This window comes from Aspergillus niger, assembly GCF_000002855.4.
Source record: "Aspergillus niger supercontig An07".
In the NCBI taxonomy this organism is placed as follows: domain Eukaryota; kingdom Fungi; phylum Ascomycota; class Eurotiomycetes; order Eurotiales; family Aspergillaceae; genus Aspergillus; species Aspergillus niger.
In genome coordinates, this window is record NT_166523.1 from 378461 (window position 1) to 395338 (window position 16878).

Here is a 16878-nt window from a genome sequence, read left to right on the forward strand (position 1 = left end):
ATCTTGACACCTAGTTATAAGGCTTGAGCCAGTTGCGCCATCATTTGATGAAGCAATTCTATGGACGTATTCATAAGCCAAAAGATGTTCTGTCTATTTATCCACCTAACCTCTGATTAACTGTAGTCCCTATAATATACGGTGCGACATGATTTGTAAATGCTAATGCCTTTCGCATATAATGTTTTAGGAGGAAATATACAAGTGAACCACAATTACACATCCAGTCTGTAAAGGATTACAAGGAAGATTACCAATTCTACTTCCACTACTTTAATTTATATAGAATATTTATCTCTTAGATAAAACCTTGTCCTCCCAAACTTGCCAGGGAGTATAAATACGACCGAACTCAGTGCCGAAAGCCTAGATAATCAAGATAATGTGAACCACCGGGAAGGAAGAGCGGAGCACCCACTCTCAATGGATGGATCAACCACCACTTCAAATCTAACGTCAACTCCAGGATACCCCAGACAATCTAAGCACAATCAAACCCATATATTGTTTCTCTCTCTCTCTCTCAAATTATTCTTCATTTACATCTCTTCGAAAAAAATAATACAACCACAATAAAAATGCCCCGAACATGACCCCCCGCCCACCACCATCCCAGCAACACATATCCATCCCACTTCATAACCACCCAAAACGCGTGACGCGTGAACCCATCCACCAAATTACCCTTATCCAACACCAACGATGAACCACCTAGACTTACCCCCTCTATCAACTCAGGATCCTCGTACGTGCATCTTCCAATCCATTCTCTCCCAGGACAAGTGAGAACTAACTACTCACCCAGATCGCGTAATCTCCTTCCCAGCCTCGCAGTCCCTGCACGCGTCCACCGCGTTTCCGGATGCTGCCTCAGGCAGAAATGCCATCCCGACGGGGCTTGTCGCGCTGGATGAGGCGATCTCCGCACCAGTAACGTTGTCGTCGTCGACGACAAATGAGCGAATACGTGAGTCTGGTGAGGGTGAAGTAGAACGGCTAAAAGGCTTGCCTGTTGGACATGTTACGGAGGTGTTTGGGCCGCCGGGGGCGGGGAAGACTATGTTGGGGTGAGTCTATTTCGCTATTCTTATCTAATGGTGTAGTTTGAGTGGAGTAAGTGGGTAGTATTATATTATGTGGTGCTGACGAATGGTAATTAGGTTGAATGCTGCTGCTGGTGCGCTGGGAAGAGGGGAGGGAGTTGTTTGGATAGGTAGGATTGTCTTTGCTTTTGCTTCAGTTCTTTTATGTGTGTGGGGTATGAGGTAACGGTTGTTCTTTGGGATGATTGCAGATACGGCGTCGCCACTGCCTAGGCCTCGACTGCGCAAACTACTCGAGTTGCAGTCTCCTGCATCGTCATCATCTCCCAGGTCTCTGACAGAAACTCTGACCTATATTCGTGCTCCCACACTCCCTCACCTCCTTTCTCTCTTCCATCATCCGCCTGCTTCTTTTCCACCCCCAAACACAACTCTCCTTGTTATTGATTCTGTCTCTGCCCCTTTTACTCCTTACTTTCCTAACCCCAGTGATGTCAACCAACCGCAGCAAGCGCAGAGGGATGTCCAGAAATGGCTCACAACGCGGAAGTGGAATGTTATAAGCGACCTTGCTGCTCAGTTGACGAAGTTCGCGAGCAGGGCGAATCTGGCAGTCTTAGTTATCAACCAGACGCATACCCGGATTCGGGGACAGGTGAGGGCAACATTGTCTCCCATATTGAGTGGAAGAGGATGGGAATCGTGCGTTCGTGCTCGGGTTGGTGTTTATGGTGATCTAGGGTATGGTGTGGATGGCGGACGTGTGAGGGTTGCAGAGGTTATGAAGAGGGATGGGAGGCTTGTCACTGTTAGGGACGTTACAAGCGTAGTGCCTTTTCGGGTTGCAAATGTGAGTTCTGCTTTGAGATTCTCTGGTGTGCTTCTTCCTTTTGGCTATAGGTGTGTTGACATGTCGATTAGGATGGATTGTATGCTGTTGAGATGGGGCTCGAAAATAATGAAGAGGAAGGCGTCGCTGTACAAGTCAGGGAGAAGCAAGCACAGGATGAAGAAGCGCTTGAACAGGAGGAGCCATTGGAGGAGGAACCGGTGGAGGAGGAAGAGCCAGAGCTTGAGGATTACCAAGCACAAGAGGAGCCTGCAGAGGGAGACCCTGCACAAGAAGAGCCCGCGCAAGAAGGGCCCGCGCAAGGAAAGCCTGACCAAGAAGAGCCTGCACAGGAAGAGCCCGCACAAAAAGAGCCTGCACAAAAAGACCTTGCGCAAGGAGTGTTGGTGCGTGAAGAGCCTCTGCACAATGGGCACACACAGGAGCACATAGAGAAGGTGCAGACTCAGGAGATTCAAGCAGACAACGAGCAAGCACAAGATGTCTGCTCCGACATGGCTCAAGATACTGCAAGTCAGCGAAAGCGAAAGGCAGAGGAGATTGCGGACAGCCAGGATGAGGAAGATTCTGAAGTAGAGTTTGAGTAGGTCAAAGATGACGAGGCTTGGATGACTAGCAGAGGATCGAAGCATCACCTGTCTCGAAATAGAGTTCTATGTATACCCATTGTTTGGATAGGATGCAGTGCATATGGTGTTATGAATCCAGCTTTATCTCCCCAGCACCAACGCTACGAATGAGCATGTGGATTGATGTTGTCAAGGAAGATTTATGAGTGTCAGCGGTGATCGTCATTTGGCCGCTGAACCCAAGTTGAAAGCTCCCTCATTGTCACGAGTTTTCCGGTGTCGAGGTTGATATTTCTGTGTGTCCCATTCGCGTACCCCGTGGCTGGCACACAAAACGGTGTGCGGCTGGATACACTCTCTCCAGCAGAGGCTAGGCTCCGATCAGGAGCACCGGTAGTTTCTCGGTCCAAAGAATAGAGATTTATGTCCCGATCGATCGAGATTGGCCGACGATTCTGTACCACGGCGACAAGCCGGCCCAGAACAGCAAATTCGAGCTTCAGTTTGATACTGTATATCGCTCCTTTTAGCGTGATCTGCACGGCATAGAAGCTGGCGTACTCAAGACCCAGCAAAATGAGGTCCATGACCAGCATAGCGATGTTAATCCAGATCAACTGATACATGATTTTTTGGTTCTCCCGGACAAGACATATCCGGAGCATCAGCACAGTCTCCCACATATACAGTCCAGACAAAACAATCTCCTGGATGGTAAAGCCGGTCATCTGAACCTTTTCCATAATATTGTATCCAATCACCCAGGCCGGCTGTTCTTCGCCGACAGCATTGGATCCGTATGTGAGGACCGTCGTGGGTACATGTAGAAGGAATACATTCGCAATAATCATATACAGCACTCGCTGTAGGATGCGCTCATCGCATATGACGAGGTGGAGTCGTGAGTACAGCACGACCGCCTGGCCCGTGACCATGACCCACCAGCCGATACTGAGTATAGTGACAGAGAGATTCGAAGGGGCTTGCGTAAAAAACTTCATAATAAACCCCAATGTGTATGGCAGCACGCCTGCGCAGCCCGATAACAGCAAACTCCAAAAGTATAGGCCCTTCCACCGTCGAAAGGTTGATAGGACCATGACAACTAGCTCAGCCACATTGTAACAGGCAATAGCCATAAAGAACAACAAGGTGGCTTTGAAGGCACCACCACTGCTTGCGAGCTCGCCGCTGATGCCATCCAGCGGGTCTTTCGTAGATGATACGGACATATTAATAGACAAATGCGAAGCCAGGGAAATACAGAATGGGCATTCCGTGTGCACGAGCCGGGTATCGATAGCGCCAGCGTCACAGGCTGTATTTAAAAGCCAGCCGAAGTGAAGACCACAATGCCAATGTCAACTTGAACGAATTGCAAGATTCACACGCTCAGCCCCTCAACTAATTGAATTATGTCGTCTTAGGCAGTTTGCCGTCTCTGAGTATCCGCGCCATCAATGTCGGTTCATGTGGTCAGAGAAACCATCCACATGTTTTCAGCCTTGGAACAAACGAGTCGCAGCCATCGAGCTCACAGTAGCGTCAGGCATCAACAGATATCCCAAGGGAGGAAAGGCAATCAAATTGGGGTCTGCACAACACACCGCATCCGGGGTCTTGACGTGGTACAACTATCCAGAGTAGTCGATAAAGTCCGGGCCACCTCTGACAGAGTTTCATCTAATGTCCTAGCGCCGTCAGATCTGGGGAAGTGGGAGGATGCGAAGCTAATTATGAGTGGAGGGGTTCGGGGTATGGTGGCAGATCAAGCTTGGGCCACGGCGAGGGAGGACGATGGTTAGAATATCAACTCAGGGACGAGCGGACGATGTTGTGAGGAAGCCTTGTCCGATCGGCAGGCTGGATGACAGGTAGAATCGCCATTGTTGAGTCCCCGCTTGGGCTTGCTGGTCTTAGTCATTGCTTTTGCTGCGGAGAAATTGGTGGAAGGAATTGGCGTTGGCGATCACTAGTCAAGATGGCTGGCGCTGATGGACGTGTGACTGATGCAGTGACCCGCCCACTGACAATCAAAAGGTCCAACGCCGGCATCGCTTCTGTGTAAACACCCAGGTTTTCCCCCGAGCTAGATTGGTCATTGCTATTCGGCAGGAAAAACAAAAAGGACGGACTGATTACGACGTTACAATGGGGGCTCTATGGGTCCAGTCCATCCTGCAGATGCTGTGTGGCCTGCAGGCCTACAGCCCAGCAGCCCAATTACTGGGTCTAGGAGACAGGTGCAGTCGTGCAGTTTCATTGACAATAGCATTCATTTCGGATCAGGTTTTTGAAGTATTACTGGCGAGTCTAGAATCGCCCAAATATTTCGTCAGGTTCCAGGGTCACTCCTGAAAACCCACCATTCAGCTCCCGGTTTCTGCGTTGTCGGGACGCCCTGTCATATCGTGGGAACCTCGCAAGACTTGAGTCGTGTCTATTATACTACAAGGCTCAATATGTCAAGATCTGTATAGATCTATGGAATAGTTCATAGGTTGGTGAGATAGTCCTCAATCTCCTCCTTACTCAGCTTCCTGAAGCGGGGTCCGCGCGATCCTTCGACGCCCTCATAACCAAGCAGGTGATCGGCAGGAGGACCAACAATGCCTATAATCGTCAGCACGACAGCTATCAGGAACTGCCAGATGTGAAACTCACCAATTTCTATCGTATCACCGTTCATCTCTCCCTCGATAGTCTCCTTCAAAGTTAGAAGAGCGATGTGAATGGCATCTTCCAGCTCGAGACCTTCGGTGTAACGTTTCTCAAGGAATGTCTTTGCGCTCGTCGCGTGCCTTCCAATGGCCGTAGCCTTCCACGGATAGTAACTGCCACTGGGGTCGACTTGGTACAGACTGGGGCCGCCCTTCAAGATACCACCCGTCTTGCCGGTTGCTTTCTTAGGCTCGTCCTCACCGTCACCCCGCTGAGCCTCTCCCGATTCAGGTTCAACGCCCTCGTCCCAGCCAGCAATCAACAAGCTGACACCGTACGGTCGGACACCACCGGACTGAGTCGCTTCTTGGACAACCCGGGCAACGTCCTGCACTAATATCCGGGTAGGGGGGTATTCGTTGTAAATGCGCTTGTAGCCAGTGTGAGAAACCTTGCGGGCCCGATCCACGAGCACACGGTAATCGGGACCCATTCCTGCGTAGACCATGCCGATGTCGGGCGTAATCAGGGAGATCTTGGAGAGGGAAGGTGGGTCAATGAGAGGCGAGTTCGCTTTCTTTTCGGTTGCAAGAACAATTCCGTTGGTAGCTATTGAGTAGGGTTGGTCATCAGTAGCTATTCGAAGCTAGCTCGAGCGGGTCAGAGCTATGTCATACCTTTGATGCCCAGAGCAGTTACACCCTGGTTAACAGCGTTCAAGGCATATTCTAAGACTCGTCAGCACAAATGTTTAGGCTGCAGGCAGTGGCAGCGATTATTTACCAATCTGAACCAGCTTTCCGCTGAGCAATGTTAGCAAGGACCCGAGCTATCGAGCAGTGAGCTTCTCTTACCTGGGGGAGAACGTGGTCAGAGAGAAGGAGTAGCGATCAGCCATGAGTGCGTCTTTCCACAATTACAAGCTCCAGCGGGTATGAAAGTGTGCAGAAGTGATGGATGAAAGGTGAACGGAGATGGAAAGAGGTCGTGGGGGATCAAGAATGGAGCTACCCTCAAGGACAGCAGGCGGCAGGATGTTGACGCAGCAGCAGCAGCACCGCCCGCTGGTTTGGCGCCAAGCCGCGCCTCGGGCGGTGACGGTAGGCGAGCGGCTAGTGCGGTTACGGCACGACTTCTTCTCCACATCGCCTTTTTAAGCTGGCCTCTTTTTCCCTCACCCACTTTTCCCTCTTTTTCCTCCTCGTCCTCGCGCATCTCCCGCAACAGACGCCTACCAATCGCTGCTAGAGGTTCTCAGATCGCTGGTAGGTCTGAGAATCATATTATGCCATTAGCTCTGAGACTGTTCAGGCAGAATGGACCTGCGCAATGAGCCGCTCTGGCAGTGGCCTTCTAGCTCTGCCTCCGTCTCAGCCTCGGACCCTGACTTTGATGTAAGGCAGAGTCCGGAAGATGATGCTGGACCTGATGGCTCTTCGCAACCTTCAGGCGAGACTTTCGAAAAGCATTACCCTCCTCGTACATGTCGCATTTGCCTGGAGACCGTCTACCCTACTTTCCCTCCTCCATCCGAACACCTGCCTGGGTTTCTTCAGTCCAAGCAACGCGTGACATACCAGTCCTCAGACCCGGAGTCTGGTCGATTGCTTCGCCCTTGCAAATGCAAAGGATCCTCGCGTTATGTGCATGAGGGATGTTTACAACTTTGGCGACACGCGGACCCAGGTTATGGCAAGAGGAATTATTGGCACTGTCCGACTTGTGGTTTCCACTATCGCTTAGAGCGCCTCCGGTGGGCACACTGGATCAGTAGCCCATTGACGCAGCTTGGACTCACCCTAATAATTCTAATGTTGACTGTATTTTTACTTGGTTTTATTGCTGACCCGATCATTAATTTATACGTGGACCCTATGGACCCCATTATCCGCTCGGACTACTGGGATACGCGTCCTGTGGCGAGTATCTTACCTGACAACGAAGAGGCTTCCTGGACTGAGCACTTCATCAAGGGGCTAGCCTCTTTGGGATTTCTGTCTTTCATCAAGGCCGTGTTTGCGCTTTCTTCATGGCACGAATTGACACTGCGCGGCACAGGGATGTTTGGTGGCGGAAGGAATTCTGGCCGCAACCGGGTCGCGTGGCTTGTCATCGTCATCGGTGTTGGTAGTTTTCTTTGGGTATGTTCACAACCTATAATTCTTTTATTTATTGGCAACTTCTGACCGCAAATATTAGGCTGTTTACAAAGGTGTAAGAACATGGAGCTGCAGGGCTTTAGAAAAAGCCGGAGAGCGAGTCATGGATGTTCCGTTGCCTGATGACGAGGATGAAGATGATAAAGCCTCCGCGGAAAAGTCCGATGGAAGTAAGAAGGAAGATTGACCCTGGTCCGACGTATGCCATCTACAGTCATGAATCTTCGTACTCAAGTTTGTTTTCTATCCTTCTAAGTGCTCTATTCGCTGGCGATATTCACGCACTACTTTGAGTTGTCACACTCCTTATCAATGAGGTGCCAATCAGTCACTGTGCGAAGAACGATGCAGACCCTCGCTAACCTCACAGCTCATGTCTGTTAAGTAGTGTGGCTGGCGAGGACGTTTTGTTCTTTCCTTTTCACCTGCTTAGTTCCGCATTCATGACTGGAGGGAGGGTCAAACTGCATTCTCGATTAAACTAGACGCTCGAATCTTTCGGGATTTTTTGGTAAGCGTCATTGATTGAGATGCGGTACACTCATAATATGTAGTTTTCATATACCCTGAATGTTATTTACATTGTGCCTTATTCCATATGCCATTCTCAAATAGTTCGTTTCTCAGGCCAAGCTGTGCTGGTGGACCGTAAAGATTGAGACTTGCTCTGTTGGACCGATCGAGGCAATCCTGCTTCTGTATTTTGAATATCTTACGAGGAGTTTAATGCCTACGAGCGAGTAGGGACACTTAACTCCGACTATCCGCGGATTATATCGGGGGTATTTGCCAACCGTAGGCAACATCTACTTAGAGACCAGATATCAAAAATGATATATTAGCAATAGCAATCGCGTTCATGCATTTTTCTTTATTTTCTACTTCGTCATTTTTCTGCAAACAGCGACTTTCTTGATCCTTCGCCCATGCCGTCATCACCAAGTTCAGTACTCATTTATAGATAGTAGTCGTTGAGGCGAACCACGGGAAGGGCCGTTCCGCCAGTGGTTGATCCACTATAACACGCCCAACTATGCATTCATGTGGTAAAGGCGAGTATGGCGTTCTTGAGGCTGTCTTAGCTATGCAGTGTAATTGACGACCGGGAGAATGTCACAGGACACTAGGTCGGTCTCATCCCAAGTGACAACTTCCGTACAGAGTTCCCAACTTAGGGCGATATGGTCTAGTCTTTCTCTGTTCTTTATGTCAATAAAACCCAGAGTAATTGGATATGCCCATGCCCTTACCTTTGTCATAGGGTATGAAGCAATTGTATTGGCATCAACCACCTGTAGACTGGAATGGTTTGATATTGTACCCGCGATAACAACTTCCTAGACCAACTTGCTAGGTAGGCAGAAAGTCACATCAGTCTGATCAGCGTCCCTGTGCTCAGAACCGCTGTTCCTGTGCTCACAGCCGCACCCCTTCTGTAGTTCAAATGCTCTCTGGAAGCGGTATACATAGTGAATCCTCCTGCTTAGTCGGCGATGAGATCGCATCGTCGGGTCCGCTTTGATAAGTGTTCTCAGAAAGATGATCTTCCAGTGTTGTTCTTCTTCTCTCGTCGTCGCGCTCTCTCTAAGGCCTCATCATATTCAGTCTTCATCAAGATATCTGAGCAATTGTGATACTGTGTATGTGCTTTCTTCTTCAAGAGCAGTGATTCATATCTCTTCATCACGCAAGCTGTTGCTTCTTGCTCTTTAGTATTCTTGCATGCATATGAGTATTCTTGCATGCATATGAGCAGTTGTGATACCGTGACGTGGGCTTCTTTCTCCAGGAACACTTGTGCACAGTTCTGAATCACGCGACCAGTTACCTATCATGGCATCGGAAATCACCACCAGTGGCACTCTCTCCGCCAAGTCAAGCATAGACTCCGGTATTCGTGAGCTTTACCGCTACCACCTCGCATACCTTAAGAGGCACCCCGAGGAGGCACAGGAAGAAGACGATGAGATGGTCTTTCCCATGGAAATGGACGATGATTCCACTGTCGACGTTACCATGGCAAATTCCACCTACAGCAAAAATGAGAGTCTCGGGGAACCTGGGCCCACAGTGAATGAAGAACCGATGGGCAAACCCACTATGACCTTTTCCTCTCAAAACAGACCCGATTCTGGAATCGATATCACAGGCTCTAGTCTCCCGCTTCCCCCAGGCGTCAACACCGAGCCTTTTCCGGAATACTACAGATCGTGTGAAACGCAGGAGGCCCACGAGAACAAGCAGATTGAGGAAGCATACAATCTAGCTATCGCCAAAGTCTGTGAGGACGTCATAAAGTTCGGACAGATCGATTTGCGGGCCACGGCGCCTCTTGCCTTCACTATGGCGGATGATGATAAAGCTAACGCCAGTTCTGCGGTCAATGAACAAGACATCCCTAAGATCGAGAGTCCCCCTACTCCGGCCTCACATTTGAGCACCGAATTTTCGAACACCCAACGCTCGGGAGTGGGCTCTGATTCTTTTCAGCTTGTGCCTGAAGAGCGCAAGAAGGATGCCCTCGAGCAAATCAGGGCCATGATCGCCTCAGATCATATGAAACCATCTACTAGGACGCGCTTCGTGACAATGTGCAACATTATTCTTCGTCTCGAGTTCCTTCTATTTCGCAGACACGTAACTCCCGTGGACCCAGTCCTTGGACTGACCAGTGAGGAAGTGGAAGAGGTCATGTACCACTTGGAAGATCTCAGAAGGACCCTCGGAATCATTGACAGAATCCTCCAGCAGGAACTCACTTGGGCGCGCCGCGTTGAGCTTTCTGTCAAATACATTGCTGAGGATACTCAGTACAACGTGGTGACTCGCTTCAGAAATATGGCAGAAGTGATTATTAGGTAAGTCCTTCTCCAATTCTCATTTGATACTAGAAAAGCAAAGCAAATATAACTAATGCCTGCCCTTCCAAACAGCCACATGAACAAGCCCCGCCCGTCCGAACGACGCCTTCTCGCCGTCTTCTTCGACTTCTTCGACGCGTATCTCTACACCGATTTCATCAGGGATTACCAGCGGCAGCTTCCCGTTGAAGAGAACTGGAACCCCGTCCGCGTGGAAATGACCCGCGCCTTAATCGCAGTCTGGGATTTGATCAACCGGGCCATCGAGAGCTACGATGCCATCATCAAGGTGACGATGGACATCAAGGGCAAGTACACCGAACCCCACTTCCGAGAAATGCAAGAGGCCCCTCAGATCTGGATCAATGCTATGCTTGAGCACCATATCGAGGGTGAACGGGAGCGCCAGCGCCAGGCTGCTCAGCGGGCAGAGGCGAGGGAGGTTGCGCGTGAGCAGGCGAGACTTCAGGCTGAGGAGGAGCGCCGCAACGAAGAGAAGGAGAAGGTGAAGGAAGAGATTGAGATGGATGATGAGGAAGCCGAGACGGTGGTCGGGGATGGTGATCATGTTGGTCTTAATGCAGTGGGTATGTATCCTGGCGTTATAGTCAGGGACTTTGCGTACGAGGCGATCACTAAATCTGAGCAGCCTGCTGTGCCTGCCCCCAAGAACCCCGAGGGCTCTGAGACGACTGGGGCTTGAGGTGGATTGGAGGTGACTTTCAGGTTTGGATGACGCCTAATTGATGCTGGTTCGGTCATGAGCTGATTCAAAGATTGGTGTGAGAGAAGAGAATCCTACGGGACTGATGCATATGCAAGAAACGGCGGTTAAGATATTAATGAGAGAAGAGAGAAAACAAAGGGAAGGATAAAAGTCAAAAACATAAAAACAAGAAAGAAAAGAAAACAGAAAGACAAAAAAAGAGGAATAAGGAATGGGAGGTGGTGGATTGACAAAGCAGCACATCTACATATTTACCCCTACGATGTAACTTCAAGATGTAATTTAGTGAAACCATCCTAGCTCGTCAGCCAAATACCATGAACCCAATCCACAAAAAACAGTCATATTCATTTCATTCCATTAATCCTAATTCTCAACTAAGCCTTAACCTTCGCATCATAATCCCTAAACGCCCCCAACTTGAATAGCCTCGCCGCATTATCCCTCCCGATCTTAGCCTTATCGGAAAGATTCAACTCCGCGCCATCAAACCAAACACACGCATCCTCAAACGTCTCGAACGGATAATCAATCGAGAACAAAATGCGATCGACCCCGACCTCCGCCATGCAGAAGTTCAACGTGGTCGTCGAAAAGTGCCCAGAAGTCGTAATCCAGATATTCTGAGCAAAGTACTCCCGAATCGTCTTTTTACACGTCTCCGCCAATCCCAACAACTTCTTGCGGTCCTCGAACCAATGATTAATGCGCCACATATCAAACGGCACATGTTCACCTAGATGACCCATGATGAGCTGTAGGTTGGGGTGACGATCAAACACGCCGTTCGTGACCATCCCCAGAACATGCAGACTGACGCCCTGCGCGAAGCTGAGCGGCGGACCCACGAGCCATTTCCGGTCTGCCCAGAGCTTCTCGTAGATGGTGCCGGTGGGGTTGCGAGGGTGCAAGTACAGAGGGACGTCGAGTTCCGTGCATGTTTGCCAGAAGATATCCCAGGAGGCGTTGTCGTAGAAGATCATGTCGTCGCCGTCAGGGCCGGCGCGTTGGGTGTCATTTACTAGGGCGCCTTTGAAGCCGTAGGTTTGGACGCAGCGGCGGAGCTCAGAGGCGGCTTCTTGGGGGTTGTGCATGGAGAGGGTTCTTCATTTGGGAGTTAGAGTAAGTGAGGTAAGGTAGGGTGTGGGGATGGGAGAGGGAGGTTTACGCAAATGCGCCAAAGCGATCGGGCTTGTCGCGGATCTGCTCTGCGATGTAGTCGTTGATTTCAACGGCTAGGGCTTGGGCTTCAACGGGATCCCAGATGTCTTGGACACCGGGGGCTGTGTAGGAGAGGATCTGGTACCCCACACCGTATTTGTCGGCATGTTCGATGCGCAGCTTGTTGATGTCGGTGATCTCCTTGACGTGGGTTTCGGGGTCGACGGAGAATAGACTGGCCCACCAGCGCGTCTTCTCTTCGAAGCGGGGAAGCGCGAAGGCTTCTTCGAGAGCGATTTTACCAAGCATGTTGTGTACAGGGATGTGTGAGTAGAGAAGGAATTGAGGTAGTCTGGGATATTGTACAAATTGCTGGAAAAGAAGTGAGGAGATGGTGTCTACTTATAAACTGGGTGATGCCATCATCGAGGAACAGAGGCGGGTCGGAAGCGGGTATGTTCCCCCTCTCGACCCTTTGCCGACCCATGGACTCGCCGGTCAAATAACAGAGTCTGTGGAGTATCACGAGTGGGGATGAATGGATAGTACATACTTTGTACCTGGATCGATCCGTCTGCTGTTCCGATAGCTAGCTGGAGTGTCTGCATCCGACCATGCGGATGAGCTAGGATAGACAGAAGAGGCGGCATAGAAGTCGGCTAGAACCGATGTCGTCACCGTCCGTTCAGACTATGCAGACGTGCATCGTCACCATCCTATAGAAAACATTTTCCCTTGCCTTTTACAGCGTGGTCCTTGACCAGTAATTGTCCCTCTGGCTCGGATAATAGTCGAGATGTAGTTGGTTGAGGAGTTCTGGTGCCAACGTGGAATGCGGGGTAGTAACTGTGACGTCCGACTTCCCTGGCACTCAACAGCTGAACCTGTAAGGAGATCCGAACGGAAAAGTGGTATCAGAACCATCGGATGACCAAATACATTCGATCCTGGGATAAGGATAGTAGCATCAATGGTCTAGCTTTATCCGACGGGCCTGGCGCGATCCGACGGTGGAGAAAGGCGACCCCGCACGCCAGTTAACCTCTAAGCGACGGCGATCCGGGGATTTGAAGATGACAAGTGAGTCTCGGTAATCTTTTCCACCCTTGCTTTGTTCGTGGTGTCTGGCTCGATGATCACCTTTAAGACCTTTAGATTTGGATTCAAACATTGCCCCGATGTCGACGGATGCAGTCCAAATGGCAACTCTATCTTTAGCATCTGGGGTTGCATGGCCATGCGGATGTCAAAACCGCTATCCAACAGGGAGGGTGGCCTCATTACAGCAAGCGATGCTTGTACAACCTCAATGTTGCCCACTGATTTCCCAAAATGACACTCCTGGCGACTGGGAACCACGTCTCTGATCACGGCCAAAGGCCGTCTCTAAGCCTCAAGGAGCAGCCAACCCCAGACAGAGACTGGATGAGTCTCATTCCCTCTTTGTTTTGCATGTGTCCATAGTGAATCGTGTCTTTCCCTGTCGCTCGTTAGTCAGACTCCAGCCTTTCTCTTCCTTTTCTTTCTCGTACATTCTCACCTAAGGATAAACAAGCAACGCTTCCGGCCTCAGTACTTGATCTGTTTCAGTGGCCCATCGAGGTCATCGCCCCGGGATGTTGGCTGAAACGGTGAGTTGACAAATGTGTCAGTTGTGCGAGTGGTGATGCATTTCACTCCACTCTTCTGCACGCCTTTCCTTTCCATATCCCTGCACCACATCCTACGCGTTGAACGGTTCTTTGTATCGTCCAATTTATCGCTGGTAGACTTGCTTGGATCGTCTGTTCACATCCGCTCTTCTCACCATACGCTTCTTTGTTGATGCTTGCATCCTTTGTTGATGCACCTCGGGGTGGCGCCACGGTCCAGCCAGGTTTACGATCCATCCTTGTGCAATGAGCCATTCATGTTGTTTTCTCCGGTCTCGGTCGCTAATCTGTTCCTTCATTTTTCACTGTTCAAATAACTCTTCACGTTATCCACACCCTGCTAATTCTTGCCGATCTTCACGCAGTCTCTCCTTTCCACACCCCCCACAGTATCAGCTGCCATCATCGCGACCAGATCCCAATATCTGCAAATGTTTGGAAAAGAGGAATGCCCGGTCATCGGGGAGCCTATCTTCGAGAACAAGCCCTCGAATGACGAATATGTATCTGACCATAGGGAAACCATTCGTCTCCAGCGTTCCTTCGGAACAGCTGCAGAGCGAGCGCGGCGGAACATGAACGCGAAGCTGGCCAACCCGCTAGCCGGATATACCCAAGAGGAATTGCGTCAGCAGGGCATCAACTTCGCCATCACTCACCAGATGGGTGACGAAGAGGATGTGCGTGCCTTTGCAATGGGTGCCATGCTGGCGCAAGTCCCTGAAAGATATGCAGAGGTGCCCGGTCTGACGCCCCAAGAGCTGGCAGTTCTGGAGAATGAATACGCTCATCGCTGGTCCCAGCCATGGACAATGTACCTGGTCATTTGCTTGTGTTCCCTGTCGGCTGCTGTTCAGGGAATGGGTAAGTTCAAGACATTCCTCAACACGCCTGGTGTGGCACGACACAGGCTAAGGCAATCGTGCACCTGCAGATGAAACCGTCGTCAATGGCGCCCAGATTTTCTATAAGCATCAGTTCGGCATTGATCGTGGCAGCGAGTCCAGGTCAAATTGGCTGCTTGGTCTCGTAAACTGCGCACCCTACATGTGTTGTGCTCTGGTCGGCTGCTGGTTAACAGTCCCGTTCAATGCCTGGTTTGGCCGACGAGGCACCATCTTCATTACCTGCTGTTTTTCGGCCATCACCTGTCTCTGGCAAGGATTCGTCAACACTTGGTGGCACATGTTCATTGCGCGCTTTGCTCTGGGCTTTGGCATTGGACCCAAGTCAGCTACTGTCCCGATCTATGCCGCAGAAACAGCCCCTCCAGTCATTCGTGGTGCTTTGGTCATGCAATGGCAGATGTGGACCGCCTTTGGCATCATGTTCGGCTATGTCGCCGACCTGGCTTTCTTCGAGATACAGGACCCTGCAGGTATCGTCGGACTTAATTGGCGCTTGATGATGGCCTCGGCCTTGTTTCCAGCCCTCCTCGTCTGCTGCTTTGTATTCACGTGCCCCGAATCGCCCCGCTGGTACATGTCGCGCAACCGCTATGACAAGGCCTATGAGTCCATGTGCAGTTTGCGCTTCAACAAGGTCCAAGCTGCGCGTGACTTGTACTACATGCACACATTACTGCAGGCAGAGACGGGCATGAAACTCGGGCAGAACAAACTCATCGAACTCATCGCAGTTCCCCGAAACCGGCGCGCATTGATTGCATCGGAGCTGGTCATGTTCATGCAACAGGTATGTCAACTCCCTACTGCAACTAAGCTCCTGCTAACTGATTGCATTAGTTCTGCGGTAAGTTACCGAGAATCCCCAGAATGCAACGTACTAACCGTCCTGCAGGTGTGAATGTTATTGCCTACTATTCATCCGAGATCTTTCTCGGGACTACGGGAAACTCTCTGACACAGTTGTCCGTATCAAACCAGCGAAAGGCACTAGCAGCATCTTTTGGCTGGGGTATGATCAACTGGCTTTTCGCTATACCGGCTGTATACACAATTGATACCTTTGGCCGTCGCAACCTTCTCCTCACCACCTTTCCTCTAATGGCTTTGTCCATGTTCTTCACCGGCTTTAGCTTCTGGATACCGGAAGATACGCACTCTTCAGCCAGGCTTGGATGTATTGCATTAGGCACATATCTATTCGCGATAGTGTATTCTGTCGGGGAGGGTCCAGTACCATTTACCTATTCCGCCGAAGCCTACCCACTTTACGTCCGTTCCCACGGCATGGCCTTGGCGACTGCGACGACATGGCTGTTCAATTGTCTGCTAGCCATCACCTGGCCATCTCTGCGTGCGGCATTTACTCCGCAGGGGGCATTCAGCTGGTACGCGGGGTGGTGCATCGTCGGGTGGTGGCTGATCCTGATGTTCATGCCCGAGACCAAGGGGAAGACGCTAGAAGAACTGGACCAAGTCTTTTCAGTTCCCACACGCTTCCATGCCGCATACGGTCTTCGCCAGATTCCTTACTTTTTCCGAAGGTACATTTTACGTCAAAGAGTCCGCCCGGAGATCCTGTATGAGCGAGATGACGAGGTTCCCATGACCGAGGCTGGCTACAATACTGCCTGACGATGTCGCTGAATCTTTCGAAAATCTCATGTCATGATTGATGGTCTTATGTATGAAGGTCTACACGAACTGGAGGATATGGTATGATCATGTTGCTTAGCTTGTAGCAGAGTTGTCGAGCAATTGCTTTGTCAAATAAATCTTAATCAATCAACTAGACCGCCAAAAGTATTCCTGATTCAGTCATAATCCCAATCAACAATGCACCGTTGATCCTACACCAAATCATTGCTCATTCTCAAATGTCTATTATTCTCCTCTCCATCGACCCCGCACGAACCCAATCGTAACAAAACGCAATAACGCATTCCCATCCCCTCCACGGAAATCCCCCTGCAGTGGCAACCAAGGTGGCAAAGTCGCCCGTGCCTGGGCGATTACGCATAGTGGGTATACTAACTAACGCGGCGCTAATACCTAGCAACCATGACGCCCCCCACCTCAGCTGAATCATGGTCGGGCCCGGAGAAAGCATCCACATGATTCGATCGATAAGATCTTGAACTGAGGCATATATGGTATACATGATGTATTAATATCCTCGGTATGTCTATACTAACCAAGAAGAGGCATAAGTCCTTGTATGCATGGATAGGTGGGGTATAGTATTATGATACTAGTAGTAAGTTTGGTTTCAACTAGTGGGGACTCCTTC

General features: G+C 50.3%; 8 protein-coding genes across 8 annotated transcripts; 4 read left to right on the forward strand and 4 right to left on the reverse strand.

Annotated features, from left to right (window-relative positions):
• Positions 1-702: 702 nt before the first annotated feature.
• On the forward strand, positions 703-2480 carry An07g01990 (uncharacterized protein; the record flags this gene model as incomplete). Its single annotated transcript, XM_059748259.1, has 5 exons — positions 703-745; positions 806-1067; positions 1161-1249; positions 1295-1893; positions 1965-2480. The coding sequence occupies 5 exons, from the start codon at positions 703-705 to the stop codon at positions 2478-2480; spliced, it is 1509 nt and encodes a 502-aa protein (XP_059605340.1).
• A 191-nt stretch (positions 2481-2671) lies between these two features.
• An07g02000 (uncharacterized protein) lies at positions 2672-3694 on the reverse strand (the record flags this gene model as incomplete). The annotated part of the gene is made up of 1 exon (XM_001391249.1): positions 2672-3694. The coding sequence occupies one exon, from the start codon at positions 3692-3694 to the stop codon at positions 2672-2674; it is 1023 nt and encodes a 340-aa protein (XP_001391286.1).
• Positions 3695-4956: 1262 nt separating this feature from the next.
• On the reverse strand, positions 4957-6021 carry An07g02010 (uncharacterized protein; the record flags this gene model as incomplete). Its single annotated transcript, XM_001391250.3, has 5 exons — positions 4957-5075; positions 5127-5732; positions 5801-5851; positions 5907-5926; positions 5978-6021. 5 exons carry the CDS (start codon positions 6019-6021, stop codon positions 4957-4959), a joined length of 840 nt encoding a protein of 279 aa, XP_001391287.1.
• A 418-nt stretch (positions 6022-6439) lies between these two features.
• Positions 6440-7469, forward strand: An07g02020 (uncharacterized protein; the record flags this gene model as incomplete). Its single annotated transcript, XM_001391251.1, has 2 exons — positions 6440-7264; positions 7323-7469. The coding sequence occupies 2 exons, from the start codon at positions 6440-6442 to the stop codon at positions 7467-7469; spliced, it is 972 nt and encodes a 323-aa protein (XP_001391288.1).
• An 895-nt stretch (positions 7470-8364) lies between these two features.
• An07g02030 (hypothetical protein) lies at positions 8365-8750 on the reverse strand (the record flags this gene model as incomplete). The annotated part of the gene is made up of 2 exons (XM_059748260.1): positions 8365-8619; positions 8703-8750. The coding sequence occupies 2 exons, from the start codon at positions 8748-8750 to the stop codon at positions 8365-8367; spliced, it is 303 nt and encodes a 100-aa protein (XP_059605341.1).
• A 365-nt stretch (positions 8751-9115) lies between these two features.
• On the forward strand, positions 9116-10846 carry An07g02040 (uncharacterized protein; the record flags this gene model as incomplete). Its single annotated transcript, XM_001391253.1, has 2 exons — positions 9116-10140; positions 10216-10846. The coding sequence occupies 2 exons, from the start codon at positions 9116-9118 to the stop codon at positions 10844-10846; spliced, it is 1656 nt and encodes a 551-aa protein (XP_001391290.1).
• A 401-nt stretch (positions 10847-11247) lies between these two features.
• dhbD (2,3-dihydroxybenzoic acid decarboxylase dhbD-Aspergillus niger) lies at positions 11248-12340 on the reverse strand (the record flags this gene model as incomplete). Its single annotated transcript, XM_001391254.3, has 2 exons — positions 11248-11974; positions 12039-12340. The coding sequence occupies 2 exons, from the start codon at positions 12338-12340 to the stop codon at positions 11248-11250; spliced, it is 1029 nt and encodes a 342-aa protein (XP_001391291.1).
• Positions 12341-14114: 1774 nt separating this feature from the next.
• On the forward strand, positions 14115-16223 carry An07g02060 (uncharacterized protein; the record flags this gene model as incomplete). The annotated part of the gene is made up of 3 exons (XM_059748262.1): positions 14115-14547; positions 14618-15382; positions 15484-16223. 3 exons carry the CDS (start codon positions 14115-14117, stop codon positions 16221-16223), a joined length of 1938 nt encoding a protein of 645 aa, XP_059605342.1.
• Between the last annotated feature and the right edge of the window lie 655 nt (positions 16224-16878).